Source organism: Periophthalmus magnuspinnatus, chromosome 10 (genome assembly GCF_009829125.3).
Source record: "Periophthalmus magnuspinnatus isolate fPerMag1 chromosome 10, fPerMag1.2.pri, whole genome shotgun sequence".
Taxonomy (NCBI): Eukaryota; Metazoa; Chordata; class Actinopteri; order Gobiiformes; family Gobiidae; genus Periophthalmus; species Periophthalmus magnuspinnatus.
Window position 1 is genome coordinate 23775599 of NC_047135.1, and position 18233 is coordinate 23793831.

Sequence of the window (18233 nt, forward strand, 5' to 3'; positions counted from 1 at the left end):
GATAGGGATTACTTTTAGCTGATACCAATAACCGATATTTGTTCTAGTTGAAAACCGATATTTTATGTTTTTAAGAGCGCATATTAGGCATTCTAGTGGCTTTAATTCCCTGCTTTAGGTCACCTTGGGATACATATTTCAAATGTTCTTTAAAATATTTTGGAAAATACACTCCCTGGGAAAGTATCTGGTCATTTCAGTGGTCATCAAATTCTTCCATTTCCCAGAGAGAGCACTGGTGGAAGAATGTTATTTGATATTTTAGCACCCCAGATTAAGTAACCAACAAGTTAGCATGCTGGAGACAGTGTAGTTCTGAGGAGGGGAATCATTATCACATATTCTGGGCTTGCTCCAAATTAACAATGCATTGGAGTGAGAGCCACACAAGATTAAAGTTTTTGCAGTGAATGTGCCATTCAACTTTAAAACTCTGAATTTAGGTAGGGTTGCTTTCTTGGAATGGAGAAGTAATAAGAAGCTGAAGAACATCACTAGAAAATGGCTAAATCCCACTCTGCCTTCAGTGGATGGTTGGATTGATATAGTATCTGAAATATTTAAAATGGAAAAAACTAACTTACACAAGAAACATTGAAAGAAACAAATTGTATTGTATATGGAACAAATTGATCAAGTATATCGAGCCAATAAGAACACATTTTTTGTGACTTCTCCAATTATTTTATTTTATTGTACACTGTATATATACTTTGTAACTGAGTGTTTCCCCCTTGATGGGTTTTAAATTAATCACCTGTTGTAAAAGGCTGAAGGGCTCCTGTAAGTTTTCCCCTTGTAAATAGTTTAGTTTTTCATTTTTATTTAGCAAAATGGGATGGGATCAAGGAATATAGTGTAGTGATTAAAAGTACTTTTAAGGGACTGTGATTAAATAAAAAGCCTTGTTTCATATGTGTGCAGAAAATAAAAAGCCCATGTGCAAAAGGGAAAGATATTATATTTGAACTAGAAGGAACATGGCTATATAATATTTATTCTTTCCGAATTAAAAAAAAAAAAAAAAAAAAAAAGGAAAACACACTCCCCTCTGTTTCCAATGAGGGATTTAGGTGTTGGAGCTCCCTCTGCTGTCAGCAACAGGAGTGAAAATTAGAAAATAAACTAATGAAACCACTAGGCAGTGTGAATTCTATGGTAATTGAACCATGCATTTGTTTTGATCACAATTTGACTGCAAAAAAAGTCCATTGATGATTCAACTTAAAAACTGCACAGGAGAAATTAACATTTTTGCATGTGACGCAACAATCTGGGCAAATGCAAACAAACCATTTTTGAGTGATCAGAGATGGTGATTTTGGATTAATGGATTATTTAAACTATCTTGACAAACTGGGATCTACTCATGAGCACATAGACTGGTGCTACTTAAAAAGAAATATCTGGGCTTTATGTTACGGCAATTTTTGTTGGTTACAATAAATGAAACAATACCATATAAGACCGAGAGCTTGTCCATTGCTAGTTATTATAAAAAAGGTTAGTGTCAAAACAAAAGGCTATTCTTGGTTCAGGATGTGGCTTGTGGTTGATCATACACATTAAATTGCCCTAAATTCAGGGCAAGACACCTCATTCCTCAAACTATTATTTTTGAAAATGGCTTTACTTGGAACACAATTGAACCGAATATATCTAGTGCACCCAATGCTATAACCCCGAAATCGCATATGTGTTTCTATGTCATGTGGAGACAATACACATAGTACAAAGTAGTCTAGTATGTAATGAGACAATTTATAGAATAGACGTCTTGGATCATGGCGTATTAGTTTTGAATTGTACTTTCATCTTTTGATCCATTCTTCCACCTCAGGATCAGAGCAAATCCACCTGGGGGTCACACAGCATTTTGCTGGACGGCAAACCGCTTATTTTTCCATCATGCTGAGGGCAACATCATTATAGACAGGAGAATGACATACAGCTTTTTCACATGTCCAAAGGTTAAGGATTAGGTATAAGATTAGAAAGGGAGAAGAATGTGGCCTTGATGTCACAACAAGCAATCCAATGTATAGATTTATTTTGACCTCAAAGAAGCTATATCATGAGAAAACATCTGTATTTTCTACCATGTTATAACGTTCCCTAATGTTTGTTTCATTCACATCTGTTTAAGTAATCCTATATTCTCTGCTTTTTAAAGCTTTAGAATACTTCATTTCACAAAGCCCATTGTACTTGCAAACCGATCAATGGGCTCTTTCACTCTTATCATTTCATTCATCTCTGTTTTGTATATTGTTACTGTCTTGTGAGCAAGCTACTTTGCCACTGGCACAACATATTTCCTCATGCTCGTAACACATTTTCTAGGATTCTAAGAATTTGTAAATCTCATCAGCATAATTTTATAAAAAATATTACATTGTATTAGATTGTATATAACGCCTTTCAAGACACTCATATCTTTTTACATTACATAATTCATTCACTCCATACCTGGTGGTGGTTAGGAACTACTGGCTGTCAATCTGTACCATCAGCCCTGTGCAACCACTGTATCACTTAATCTATACATTAATACTAGGTAACGTAGATCTTGCCTAAGGGCCCAACAACAGTTTGCACTAGAGCCTCTGCTCCTCCATTGCGGCACTTGGTATTCCCAGTGGCCTCTTATCCAGGTACAAACCTGGCCACGACCCCACTTTAGGCATTCTCACAGTGGGGTAGTCATGAGATTTAGTTAGTTGGTTAGTACACATGAATGAAACATGGTATATCAGTTACCATGTTACTTCTATCCTACAACCCCAATTCAAATGAAGTTGAGATGCTGTGTAAAACTTAAAAAAAAGAAAGGAAAAAAAAAACAGAATAAAATGATTTGCAAGTCCTTTTCAACCTATATTGAACTGAATAAACTACAAAGAGATGATATTTATTGTTCAAACTGATAAACTTTATTGTTTTTATGCAAATATTCAATCATTTTCAATTTGATGCCTGCAACATGTTCCAATTAAGTTGGGACAGGGGCATGTTTACCATTGTGTAACATCACCTTTCCTTTTAACAGCAATCAATGAGCATTTGGGAACTGAGAGCACTAATTGTTGAAGCTTTGCAGGAGGAATCCTTTACACAGTGTCCCAACCTCTTTGGAGTTGGGGTTGTATAACCACACTACAACTGTGGAGTAAAGTACTAACATTTGAATATATCTCCATTGAAGTGGTAAATAGTAGTAATGAATGTCTCTTACCGCAGGTTGTAGTGAGTAGCGTATGCAGAAGCCAGGCTCTGATGGGAAGTACTCGTCTGATATGAACCTGATGCGGACCTGAGAGCCTTTGGAGAGGAGAGAGGAGGAGACCTGCTCAGAACCACACCAGCGCCCCATGATGGACCGCTCCGACAGCTCCTCCAACTCCACAAAGTCATACCTGCAGGAGAAGCAAGTTAGAAGCTGGCTTAGTTTGGTTGATGAATATATGGTTGCAAATCTACGTCAGTGTCCTCTGCGGTCATCACCAATAACTCGCACACCAAGTATGGTGTATTCTGGATCCAAGGCAAACATAGTACATAACATACCTTTATTCAGTAATCGAGTTTTTAGCCATTTCAGTGGTAAAAGTATTGCAATAAGCTTTTTTTTCATGGGGGTTACGGAAACATGAATGCATGAAACATAACAGGTATGTTTTTAATAAGGAAATAAGATAATAACAGCCATAAGCTTGAATATAGTCAATCTTGCGTAAGACAGTTCCTTCAATATTTTCCACACTCTTGAAACAAACACCCAGGGAAATAAGATTGAGCTAAATGAAAACTCAAATACACCTTTAGCAGCTCCGTTCCAGACTGTGGCTCTGTTATTATGCCTGTATTTACTGCTTACATTAAGTGAGCAGAAATGAACTGAGATTACAGTCTTGTGTGGAGACAAGCCTGGAGCTGTCTGACAAACCACAAAAGACTGATAAAGGACTACTGATGCCACTCAGAGAAATGCTTTTAATTAAACTGGAAACTGTTGAAAAATGTTGAGATGACCAAGTATTTCAACTGATGAATACATATATAGAGGATGAAGAGGTCTATTGTGAAGGTATAAGGGCTGCTCAGGAGTGCCACTACAGTTTAAAGTGATTAGTCACTTGTAACAGTGTGGTTGTGAGATGCATTCAAATAACAAACTGTATAAAGAAGTGGACTAAATGAGTGTGATATCACCCATAGCATTCGGCTTCAAATGAAGCTCAGCCAGGCTAGTGGTTACGGGGCAAATTTGGAGCCAGGCTCCATATTTGGAATTCCGACCACAAGTATCATAGCAACCAAAGTACAAATCTGGAGTGAAGCTGTGGAAGGTAATGCTCCTTCTCGCCGGCACCACTGGTTTAGCAAGGGGTGGGCACTTATCAGTGCTGTCAATCAAACCTGTTGCTAATGCTAGCAGGAGTGAGGCAGTTGATTGGTTTCTTATTAATGTTCATATCTTGAGTTACAGAAGCACAGTTCATGATCACTTCCTATTTGGAACACGGTGGCTAGCAGGTTAGCTATGTCTATTTATATATACAGTATATGATTCAGATAGACTTTTATAGGCTTTTTAATTAAATTTAAAATTCAATGAGGTATTTTTTTAAAGGAAATCTCAGAATGTACTGTATATATTGCACTTTGTGACAGTTTTTGTTTCACGTGGATAGGCCCAGTAACTAAAGAGATATTAACCATAAGCTCAACAAATCTGTATATTAAGTTACTAGAAAGTCTACAGTTTTTGCAGTGTCAGAATGATTCACTTTCTTCTCATTAAAATTCCAAATTCCATCTCTCTGCACACAACAATAAACTAACCATCTCTCAATCATCAAAGTGTGCAGATCAGGACAGATCCCTACTTTTCTGCCAAAAATAATATCAAATACTGTATTGATACAATGATATTGAATCATGACTTTTTGACATTTTGGCTACCACTAAGCTAACATTTCTGCATAATTTATAAGTTTTGTTTTTTTTACTTTACAGCAATTTGAAATAAATGAATAAGTACATGTTTTGCTGAAAGCTTTACATTTCCTACTTACACATCATACATCAAACTCAGTTACCCTTTAATTACCCAACATGGACATCCCCGCCATCCCATAATACCAACAAACATTAACCCAGTGGCATAGCTCCAGACTTGTGTGCTGTGCCAATGCAAACAGTGGCCAACCTCCCAACCCTCCAGTCCCATAGTTCAGAAGTTCAGTCTCTCTCCTGTGCGCCTGCCCATTGAGCCAGCGCTCAGTACAGCCTTGTTTCTCTGCTCTCTCTGAGTCCAGGATGAATCACGGTACCGTTTGCTTACACAGTCACGCTAAGCTGACACACGGCACTGCCCAATCGGATGTTTGGACTGTGGGCTCATTGTTTACATTGTGCGCAGGTTTGACGGATTGAGTTCAAGGTAGTTTCTGTAAAGTAGAATGGACACTCACACAAAAAATTGATCAATATATTTACAGAGTATGCAGATGTGGGCTGGGGAAAAAGTAAAAAGTAAAGAAGTTTGTGTGAGAGCAAAAGCTGACCATGAATGGGAATCCAGATTACACAGATTTACAGTCAAACTAGATTTTTTCCCCCCTTGAACCAATATTTGTGAGTTCACAAACTTATAAGAATTCATCTTGGCACACTGTCTCTGGTGTGAGTGGGCCTGGCCAAACCAAAACATACATGGTAATGCCGTTAGACATATTTTGGCCTATTTTAGCAAAAATATGGACTATTTTGTTTTTGAAAAACATGCAGAGGGGAGCGGAGGGAAAGACATCTGTACTTTTCTCTCAACTGGATTGAACTAAAATGACATTTTTCAGCTTGGTGTTGTGACGCTTCAAACTATCTGCTTGGAGTATTTGTTTGAACATCCTGATAGGTTCGGATCACTTTCACTGAGAGCCATCCCAGACTGATAAATGTGTAGCATTCAATTCAGAGTTCTAAACATAATGGTCTGGCATGAGCCAGGTTAATATGAGTGCACTTTCTCTTCCCTCCTTCAGCTACAGCCCTCCTTCATCCAATATCCTCCATAGAGCTAATACTACAACACTTCAGCGTTTTCATCTCCTCGTCTTCACTACCAAATACATAGGACATATTTCCTAGACATATCCATGACTCCCTTCATCCCATCACTGATGTCTCTACCTGCCAGTGTCTAGGCGCCAAAGCTGATCCATTCTATAAACTGCTGAGTGCACTATAAACTCATTTGTCAGTGTGTTGAATTACAAGTGAATGCAACTGACAGGTTTAGTGACTGCGTAGGGGTCAGTAGCTGCAGAGTTCTTCCTGTTAAATGTCTTGGCTGTGACAGATGGCTCATGTTTTATGCACCAGCTCTGATCAGTACAAGCCTCATGTGCTCAGTGGTGCCATGTCAGACAGAGCGGCTTCCTGCACTAGTAAATGACAAACCCACATCCAAGTATGATAACTAGGGTTAATCAAATCCTAATGGAGGTCAAGATCCAGTAATGTGTAATGGTCCATTAACAGCTTGGGTATTTTTAATGGAGAGAAATATAACTGTTAAAACTGATTGTGTTAAATGGCACATAGATATTAATACTGAAAGACATTTTTATTTGTTTTAGATAAGACAAAACAGAAGCTAATCGAAAAACTAAATGAATCAATATAATGATTGTCTGGTCTCAGTTTCTACAACAGAAGCACTAGTATGGACTATCGTACTTTCATGACGTAAACTGAGATAACAAGGACTGAGCTGGCAGGGTAGGACTAGCACAAAAATGCAATTTCTGTAGGAGTACACAGCTGGAGGATTAAGGAGCCCTGGCTTTTTGATTTCAACTTGAACTAAAACGCAAAAAACTTAAAATGTAAACAGCTTGCCTTATATATAAAAACTTAAAATATTGCTAATGTGTTTGAGGAACTAGTACAGTTGTTATTTTAGACTTGCACTCTGTATCTGCTTGTTACTGCTTTGCCTGAAATGTTTCACAGTATGGCATTAGACTTGTCTATCTCATTAGAAACAAGGAGGTGACACTACCGGCTAGGCCAAGTTACAAGTCAGATCTGTGGAGAGGCAAACCTTTTACCAATATGAATGCATGTCTTTCAAAGTATATAACTGAAAATATGCAAGAAAGATCTCTTCGATGACAGGTCAGTGATACTGTGGAAGATGTATAAAAATACTGGTCCTATAAAAATGTTTCTCCATGTATTTGCAAAATTTGTCTTGCCCCAGTACAAATATATTGAACAAGCAGCTCTTAAGGTCAAAATAAGTCCTCTATGTGCTGTCTGCATCTATTATTAGTTGGTGTTTTTCACATTTTTAAGATTAAAAAAAATAAATTCTGGTACACCTTTTAGCTGTATAATAATGTCTTAGAGGACTATTTTTAAACGGATTATCGAGACATATCCCAAAGATTTTACAGTCAAAAACATCAAAAAAACGTATAAACCAGTGGATTAGCTTTTAGCATGATTCAGAACGAACATACACTTACACAGCGTACATGGGACAGTACAGCACGAATAAAAATATATCCATTCTCCTGCAGATTAGTAATATCGCCCGTTTTAGCCTCCTCTCTCACACGCAGATCACAAAGGCATATCTGAAAGCGGTAACCATGACAACCGGCTCCCTGCTCCTCTCCTCCAGTGGATTGGATGAGAACACTTTTCATCAACAACACACAAATAGAATAAAATATGAGGGTTTCTGCGCACATAACCGCACCATATATCTGCTTTTATTTTGATTTTGATTTTATTTTTTCTCATCCAAAGACATTGAAATTGGTATCTCAGCTAGAGGACAAGTGGCTAAAATGAGTCTTAAAAACAGAAAAACAGAAGTAGTTTGTTTGAATTATGCAAAATTTATTTGAACTTTCTGCCGTACTATAACGTTGTTCCATCATCAAAAAAATGCCTGAAGATATATGTCATCCATGAATGTTTGAGTATTTTAGTGATCACTCCTGGGCCCTATTCAAACCCTCCTCACGGTTAGGTAGAAGATTCTATGCAATGCTCAACCCACAAGACTACGTCACTCATGGTCCCACACGACAATTCTCCATAAATATATAAAAAAAAAATGCAAAACTGTACACAACAACTTGACAAACGTAACGTGATGTGTGAGTTTTATAATCGCTTTTCACAACGTTCAGTCATCACGGTAAAGCTAACACAAACTAGCATGCTAACACGCACTTCCTGATGATCAAATCAAAAGCTTTACAGTACGAAGCTGACAGTACACAGCAGACTTATTTTGATCCCCAGGTGCTGAACTGCAATCATCCAATACTGAATTTTCATATAAACCAGCCTCCCTGACCTTTCTTTTACTTTGTTCAGAAAATCGTTTTTAAATTCACCAATTCTCGTGCAGGAAGTACTTGACTGAAGTAATTTTTCATCTTTAAATGTTCCATCAGTAATAAAATGTCTTGATTAGAGACGTGTCTGTCAGCCGCCTCCACTGAACGTGTGCTAGTGTCTGCATGCACCGATCACCTGTCGGCCAACACAAACTGCACTGGGTGTGTTTGAGAAAGAGAGGTAGACCATCATTTCATCATTTAGGCGTCATAGATGGAGAAAGAGAGGGAGAGAGAGAGAGAGAGAGAAAGAGACGAGTGATACATACAGATGGATAGATTAAGAAAAGCGAGAAAAGAAAGAGAAAAAATACATTGAGAAAGAGAAAAAATACATTGAGTTGGGTAGCGATAGAAAAAATGGATAAAAAACATCAGAGGTTGATAGATAGATTGATAGATAGATAGATAGATAGATAGATAGATAGAGAGAGAGAGAAAATAGTAGAGTAGGGTGATACATACAGGTGGATAGGGTAAGAAAAGGGAGAAAAGAAAGAGAAAAAATACATTGAGAAAGAGAAAAAATACATTGAGTTGGATAGCGATAGAAAAAATGGATAAAAACATCAGAGGTTGATAGATAGATAGATAGATAGATAGATAGATAGAGAGAGAGAAAATAGTAGAGTAGAGTGATACATACAGGTGGATAGGGTAAGAAAAGGGAGGAAAGGAGGATGGATACATAAAGGTGAGTAGAGAGAAAGAGAAAAGAAAGATATATACATCAAGGTGGATGGAGTTAGATAGCGAAAGAAGGAGAGAGAGAGAGAGAAGAAAGGAAAAGATACATCAACACTGATAGGGAAAGAAAGAGGGGGGGTACATAGAGGTGGACAGAAAGAAAGAGCTACATTGACGTGTATGGAGAGAGTGAGAGGTATGAGAGTGATACATACAGATGGATAGGGAAAGAAAAGAGAGAAAAGAAAGATACATAGAGTTGGGTAGTGATAGACAGAAAAGATAGATAAAAACATCAGAGGTTGATAGAGATGGATAGAGAGCGATAGAGAGATGGGTACATAGAGATGGATAGAAAGAAAGACAGAGATACACAGAGGTGGACAAAGAAAAAGAAAGGGGAAGATATATAGAGGTTGATATAGGTAGAGACAGAGAGAGAGAGAGAGAGAAAGAGAGAGGTACATAGAGGTGGATTGAAAGAAAGGCAGAGATACACAGAGGTGGATCGAGATACAGAAAGAAAAAATGAGCCAGAGAGAGAAGAAAAAGAAAGGGAAAGACACATCAAGGTTGATAGGGAAAGAGAGACAGAGAGAGGGGGGTACATAAAGATGGGTTGAAAGAAAGAGAGAGATACATAGAGGTTTATAGAGAGAGAGTGGAGTGAGATACATGTACTTATAGAGAGATAAAGAATGATATATAAAGAGAGAGAATGACGATAGCAGAAACAAAAGAGAGTGATAGAAAGAGATACAAAGGGAAAAAGAGAGAGGGTGTAGATTGACGGAAAGTGATAGAAAAGGATAGAGAGAGATAAAGGTAGAGAGTCTCATAGAAAAACTGAAAGAAGGAGGGGCATGATTATTGTTCACTGTCTACTCCTCTATCTCTCCTCTCCATCTCTCTCTACATGTACGGACTTGTAAACGACAAAAAGGGGAAAAAAAAAATCTTTAAAAAAGGTCAACACTGGAACTTTCCCTGACCCGGTTTCCACAGCAGCACCTGGAGCCTCATCCATCAGCCAAGCCCACCGCCGCAGAGGTGAGCTAACCCGCTATCATGTTACCTGTTGTCGTGTAGTTCACATACAAGCACGTTTCAGCACAATGGTGGGGACAAATGCACGGGTTAAACTGTGGGTTACATCAACGACAAGCAGTACAAATGAGGCGAGAGAACAGGGCAGGATGTGGGACTGGTTTGTCACATGTATTTTGTAAGGGGCCGTTGGGGAATTTGCGCTTTTGTGCTTGAAAGTAATACAATGGAAAAACAGAACTACGGTAGTTAATTTTAAACAGTTATTCCACACTTACCATGTACATTCCGAATATATTATTTGGCGCGATGGGTCTATAAGCGCTTTTCAGAACTTTCAGAGGGCAGAGCGGAGTTTTGCCGTCATAATAATGTCAACGTCTGCCATGCTAACCGCGCACCTCCTGATTATCTCACAAGTGAACACTTTATAATTAGGTGCCTCATAATTAGTACACAACAGACTTATTTTGACATCAACAAATGCTTATACTATATACCTATAGTGGGACAAGACAAATTTAGCACAAATGGGAAAAAATTGTGTACTGGGCCTTTAAATTTTGGAATGAGTACATTAAAAAAAAAAAAAAAAAAAAAAAAAAAAAGATATTGTTTAAGCAGCAAATTCAACACTGTCAGCTAAGAACAAAACATTTGATCAATTACAAACCTGAAAGGAAAAGCTCACACTCATAAACACCCTCTGAAAAGTGCAAGGAGTACTAGCAAGAAGAGTGTTTTACCCAAGGACACAGCTGCATTGTTACAGAATGGTTTGAACCTGCCGACCTCGGGGTTAGTTGCAACATTTTACCTCTTCGCCACTGCCGCCCCTCAGGAGGTGTGAATTGAAAATCTAGTGTCTTCGAAAATAACAATTATATCAATCTATATTAAAGATGCACTAACTTTTCTGGTACATTTTCAGCATGTAAACATTCTTTGTGGGACATGCAGTATTACCGATCAAGTTTAAAGGGCCCATATTATGATACTTTCTTATCTATGTTATAATGTTGTTTCCTCATCAAAAGCATACTTATTTAGGCTGAGTTCTTCTCTCAAACAGAAAACACTCTGTTCCACCTTGTGATGTCATGTGATGATACAGGAACTGCTCCACTGTGTTTTTAAACTCCATACACCTGCACTAGAATCATTTGGATGCTTTCAGCCCTGGAATTGTCAATATCCACTGAACAAAAGGTGAAAGGTAGATGTTAAATTGAAAACTGCCACTGCATGACATCACAAGGTGGAACAGAGCATTTTGAGCTTTGGAGTTAATTCTTCAAACATGTGTGAATGAAACAAAACACAACTCCAGGTATGTTTTTGATGAGGTAACAACATTCTAATAAGGTTTAAAGTTCACATGAGTCAATTTTGCGTAATATAGGACCTTTGAATTAAATCTGATTCTTTTATTATCATAAATATTTTGGAAAATGAATCTGTAATGTCGAACATGTTGTTTGTTAGACATTTTACATTATATATATATATAAAAAGAGTTGCAAATCACCGTGACCTGTACAATTGAAGCTGGAACTGACACTGTGATAGTGAAACAATATTATGTAACACTATACTATACAGCTGCAAGTGCCATTCACCATTTTGTCCATTAGGGGGCCCTAAAGATACAATCAGCCAGTCCTTCTTCTCCTTCCTCCTCCTCTTCTTCCTCAGGGGCTGTCTTATGCTAAACAGTCCAGTCTCATATCGACAACAGCAGCGGAATGCAGTGACACATCGATTCAGCACTCTCAGGATTTCCCTTTAAAGTCAATGGCAACTGAGGCAGGCCTAATGAAACTGGACTACTACATAAAAAAACATAATATACAGAATATGTTTTTATATTACACATTTAAAACAGATTATAGAAAGAGCACGCAGATAATAATAAAAAAACAGAAGATAGGATTCATATTGTATTGTGTAGGATTACCCATACTGAGCAGCTGACAGGGCAGGCTCAAGGCAATTTCACAAATGAGCACACTCCAACATTAAATCTTTACAAACACACTACGACAGGCTACAGAAAGGACTGGCCTACTTCAGCATGGGTCAGACATGAAAACAGCACAGACAGAAGGAAGCTGGCCAAAAATATGAGTAATGATATGTGTTTAGACCTCAACGATTTGGGAAAAATGTCTAATTTTCGTTTTTTCTGACAAGCATTGCGATTGTGATTAGATTTATTATTTATGTTTTAAGAGTAGGATTATGTTCAAAGTTCTGATTTAGTAGAATTATGTAAAGGAAATTAAAATATTGTGTGATTATTTTTTACAAACACACTTGGTCTCGTAACTAAAACTCATCTGGAAAACCTTTCATGTAAACCCTTTTGTTCGCTTTTGGCTTTTAATATTGTTAAGACGTGTTTGTAATGTGCTTGAATATAGATGCAATCAGACAGTTTGCTTTCAGATCTCTGTCCTTTGAAGTTTATCACACCCTGTATTGTTTTAACTCCACATGTTACATCCTGAGGTGAACCAGCTCATGAACGCCAGTAGGAGTTGTCACATTCTTACTTTCAAATGTATATCCTCTTTGCTACATAATTCCATACAAAATGTGGGAAATAGTAAAAAAAAGAAAAAAAAAACAACCACTGAATGAGAGTGTGTTCAAACTTTTGACTGGTACTGTATATTGAGGACTTTTGCTAATTGAAAACATTTTAGTTGATAATTGCTCTGCCAACGAAATTATTGTTTTGAATAAATGTATTCCAAGAAAACTCAACAAGCACCAAAAAATAGTATTGTTGCAAGATTAATCACAATTGAAATCGCAATTTGAATGGACAAAAACAGTCCCATATTTTGCTCCACAAACAGCAAAATATCCTGTTGTGTTCTGAATAAAAACTGCTAACCTTGTAGTTAAGATATGTACAAACATGTGATACTTGTATTAGTTTGTCAGTTCCTAAAAAAATGGTAAATTACTAATAAAGAACTAAAACCTGCAGTGTAATCTGCCATATGAGGCTAAAGGTAATATCTCTGCTTATCTCTGTTTAATTTCACAGTTCATTCCCATTTTGCCCAATACTTGAACCTCAACCAAGACATTTAAAGAAGACCTACCGTGCTTGTGTCTGTTTTATAATATATGACACCTGTGGATCATTATGTTATAATTGGCACATTTTAAATTGCAATATTCATCTAAAAGGACTTAGTAAAAGGAATAAGTCTTCTGACGTCCGCGTTAGAAAACCGCTGTGCCCAATAGGAGCTGAAAACGTCATCAAAACAAAGAGTCAGCACCTTCTATGGATAGCTGCAGATCACGCTAGCAAGCAACGGATTTTTATTCATTTGTTGCTGAATCCTGCACATATTACCGATTATGAAAGTAAAATTGGAGAACGAAGAAAGTAGAAAGCAGTGGACATATTCTAGTGGCGGTGAAAACGGGGATTGATCGACATTATGGCGTGTTAAAAATAAGCAATTGAAGACTGCTGAGACATGCCTGAATCACTCCAAATACAATATCGAGTGAGAAAATGTTGAGAAGAAACAACTATAACATGGTTAAAAGCTCTAAAAAGTAGATTTGTTCCGTAATAGGTTTGCTTTAATAATGTAGCACATTTCTTATAGATTGCAAAAATATGAACAGATGTAAAAACAAAACTAAATATTATATTGGGATGTACTTAGTCAGTATTGTGAATGTATTAGGTAAAGATTTAGTCCATACTTGCATATGCCGTCCTCCGGATCCTCCAGGCCAAAGCGGGGGTCGAAGTGCAGTTGGATCCTCATGTGGTTGGGTGCCACCAGCCTCCAGACCAGCGCTGTGTTCCTGGGATAAGTGTGGGGGAAGTTTGGACTGCTCACCATGCCCTCACCGGAGACTGTAAGCACCTTCTCCAGCTGGGACTCCTGTACTCCTGCAAAACACAAATGACACGATGAGTACAAATATGTCTCGAGTTTGCATTGCGCTTCTATCCTTTCTGTGTGGATTTTGCATGTTCTCTCCATGTGAATAGGTTTCACTAGCAAGCAGCCCGTTTGGTATACCGTTTATATAGCGCCTTTGAAGATACCGAAAGTGCTTAACATTGCATTATTCCTTCATTCCACACTCTGAGGTGGTACTGCTGCCCTGAGGTAAACCGACAGAACTGAGGCTGCCAATCTGCGCCATCTGCCCCTCCGACCACCACCTAAGCAATGTGGGCGAAGCGTCTTGAATAATGACACAACAACTGTTTCCACTTGAACCACTGACACCTGGTATTCCAGCAGTCACCCATCCAAGTACCTACCAGGCCCGGTTTTGCTTGGATTCCGTGATGGAGGTGGTATTGTCACTTAAATCAACCTGGTCCAGAGCAGGTTACGAGTTCAAGGCATGTTACCATAGAGATCTACCCCGACGAAAACATTACCCAGCTTTATAGGAACCAGGACACCTTGCTAACCCATTCATTGTTTTTACAGCCCAAAGTTGCTGCCCAGTGCCCATTTTAGAGTCGTTTATCGCATGACCTGAATATTAGACAGAATTCAAACCAGACTTCTATGACAACACCCCAAAACATCTCATTGAACACCTTCCATTTCAGAATCTATCCAAGTTTCCACCCAAAACCACGTGTGAAGTTGAACCCTGCTACCGTGCATCCGACCACATTAACGACTATTCAGCATTCATCAGCCACTTGTATAAATCTGTGGGCTTAGGCAAACAAGTCTGCAGTCTGGAAGTTAGTTAGTCCATTAAAGGGATGAGTAACCTTTTCCTGGGCTGGACCCTCTCTCTCTCCCCCTCTGCTTGGTGTTAGACATGAATCATTCAGGGGTTATGTGCAGAGGGGCAGGGGAGTCTGTGCCATGTCCTCACCATGTCATGCTGTGTGGTTCTCTGCTCCAAAGACAGCAGACAGAGGAGCCTGGAGAAGTGAACAGGAAGAACTGAGAGACACCAACCGTGGCACAAAGGACAGATTTATGTACCAAACAGGATTCAAAAGGAATTCGCATTTAATGCTAATTCGGTGTATATAGGGCTTTTTTGGACAGTCAAAGTTACATTGGATTATTCATTCACTCCATTCTCGGTGATGGTAAGATACTATTGTAACCACAGCTGTCCTGGAATAGAATGACAATAGTGAGTCTGCCAATCTGCACCATCAGCCCCGCACACACCACATTCATAATAGGCAATATGGGTGAAGTGCCTTGCCTAAGGACACAACAACAGTTTTTGCCAGTGGCGTTCCAGTGTAGCACCTGATTTCTCCAGCAGTCTTCCAAGTACTAACCAGGCCCGGCCCTGCTTAGCTTCTGAGATCTGACTAGATCAGGTGTTGACAAGAAGATCTGACCACAAATATTATACTTGTAGTTAATTTATATATGTGTAATCTCTCAGTCATCCAGATAGGTTCCATCGCAAATGAAAAAAGAATTTTGTCAGCTAGACAAACATTTTTTTAAAGTGAACATGTTCTGCCTCTCATCCAAGTAGCTTCTTGAGCCTTACCCTTGACCGTTCACAGTGTCTTACTCAAACTGTATATGTATGAAAAAATAAGAGTGCAGGAAAGATCAAAAGATGATATGACATCATATCATCTAAGATCATTTTTTGAGGGCCAGATTTTTCAGAGGGCCATAGCCTGTGGGCAAGGCAGGGGCATGATGCAGCATCTATTTTTCCACATAAAATAATTTGATCTGTAATTTGATCTGCAGTATTGATAATATAACAACAACTACTATACTTGAATTCGGTTAAAAACTAAATATAAAAGACAACTATCAAATTGGTCAAAGCAAAAAAAAAAAAAGAAAAAAGGACTAAACCATCACTAAACTAGAGAAAAAAGATTTTTTTTTTGTTTTTTACTTTTGGGAGATGGGCTACAGGCAGCAAGGTGAATAGGCCTGAAAGAATATGTAACATTATGTAATAACATGAAACCTGACCCAGCTAACCCGAACAGTTACTACCATGTTCATGTCATAACAAGTACTCTAATGACCAAATGTACTACTGTACACAGAAGCACTGAAGCAAGCATTTTGAAAGTTTAAATTAGCAACATGGCTATATATACATACTATGTATATATAGTCACTAATCCTGTATCTGCCGCATGGCTTAGAGCAATTTCTTCCCTGACGAATTAGGAATGTGAACTCTCGCTACAGCAAGTCTCCATTATTATTGTACTAAACATGAAAATGCTCATGTCAGGAAGACGGCTTCAATAAATCTATAAAAGTACACCTGAGATTTAACCTTATACCCTCTACTAAGACACAAAATCCACAGTACAAAAATCTGGGTTGGGTAATAAAAACCTCACTAATGCTACTACAATCAGCATAGATAAATAGTTTTCTGAAGCATGTTAATTGAACCATCTCTAAATAAATATTGCATGTTGTGTAAATCAAAATGCTTTTCACTATTGCGTAACCAACCAAACAATCACATAAGCCTGAGTCAACAGTATACAGACCTGGATAATTCAGCACTTGACTAATCATGATCCATTTAATTTCATATTTTGTTCTTAATCCTTCTATTGCTGATTGACCGAGTTAAATTTCTAAATGTCAAAACCTCTCTTAAACTCTTTTATAGACCATCATAGCATAATTTAATTATAAAAATGTCATGTTTTGATTTGACAAAGCCCCTCTTTCTGAATACAACTTGATCAGACCTGAACTTGGCACCAATCGCAACAGGTAAATGAAAATACTTACTATTACTTCATACAGCGGACTTATGGGCTCTGATGTTGAAAGTTTTCTTTGGGTCATTGCCAGTTCGGAATAGATTGAATAACGGCGTGCCAAAACTAAACAAAACCGGGCACGACGAATGAACGGTCTCTTTCATAAGCGCGCGAAGAAGCTAGCCTGAAGTGCTACCTGTCTAACCGTGGAGGGAGAGAGGGATACAGTTACTTTAAAGAAGAAATATTTTGGTTTTCTTTCAGGTAGTATGATTTTTCACTTTGTTCATTGTAAACCAAAAGATTGATCAAAAATCCTTTGATAATAGAAACAGATCCACTGACTCCATATTGAAATTTCATTGTAGCGAGCAGCAGATTTTCATTTGCGTGACATTTTTTAATCCAATGTATAAACCCAGAGTCTGAGTTTTTAAAGAATCACAAGTGGGCGGGGATAAGGGGGAAGTGAAAACAGACAATTTCGGGGCACTCAAGCCCCAAATGCTAGACAACATACATAAATCAATCAAAATACGACTTTGACAAGGCGTTTATCCATGTGCATTACAAAGTGTTTTAATGTTTGATACTGAGGAAGTGAACGTTAGCATGCTAGTTGTTCATTTTACATTGTTTTGGTCTCTGTAATTTCAGAAAAACTCTTAGAAACTCATGGTGGTGAATAATTAGGATGCTTGGAATGCATACGGTAATCCACGGACCAACTTTGGACCACTGCAAAACCATTTAAAATGAACTAGTTCTGTTTTGTTGAAGACAGTAAAAATGTGTTACAGCACCTTTAACTAATTAAAAAACCTATTAAAGTTAATTTCGCATAATATGTTCCCTCTATGACTCTATGTTAAATAGAAAGTGAAACTTGCATTTCATATCCGATCTTCTATGTTCTCATTTTAGGAAAAGATACTGCATTTTTCTGTATTTTCTGTTTCCATATAATAGGGGGGAAATTTCTTACTTGACACAACTACAGAGTTCAGCATGAAAGAAATAGATTAAGATAATACTGATGACACTAATACAATTTAGACAGAATAGCTTGCAAAGCACAAACACCAACGTTACTAAACATACACAAAATAGCAACACTGCTAATGTTTTCATCTTTTACCCCAAACTACAAAATTAAAAGAACTTATATGGACTACCTATAGCAAAATATTGAGTGAAGACGTGTGGGGCTGTAGTCGACTAAAAGAATTCTTGGTTGTCTAAAGACATGAGGTGCTGATCTTTTATTTCATCTAAAAAGGGGGCGAGGCAAAATCTCTCAAAGTTATTATGTATCTATTTGTATCTAACTA

At 37.8% G+C, this 18233-nt stretch overlaps 1 protein-coding gene across 2 annotated transcripts in view; it reads right to left on the minus strand.

Annotated features, from left to right (window-relative positions):
- pdgfc (platelet derived growth factor c) overlaps nt 1–18233 on the minus strand; it is a 94125-nt gene that overhangs the window by 15532 nt on the left and 60360 nt on the right. For both annotated transcript variants that reach the window (XM_055224576.1, XM_033974209.2), the window contains 2 exons: nt 13899–14091; nt 3236–3416 (listed from right to left, as the gene is read on the minus strand). In XM_055224576.1, coding sequence (XP_055080551.1) covers nt 3236–3416; nt 13899–14091 — 374 coding nt within the window. The remainder of the gene's footprint in view (nt 1–3235; nt 3417–13898; nt 14092–18233) is intronic.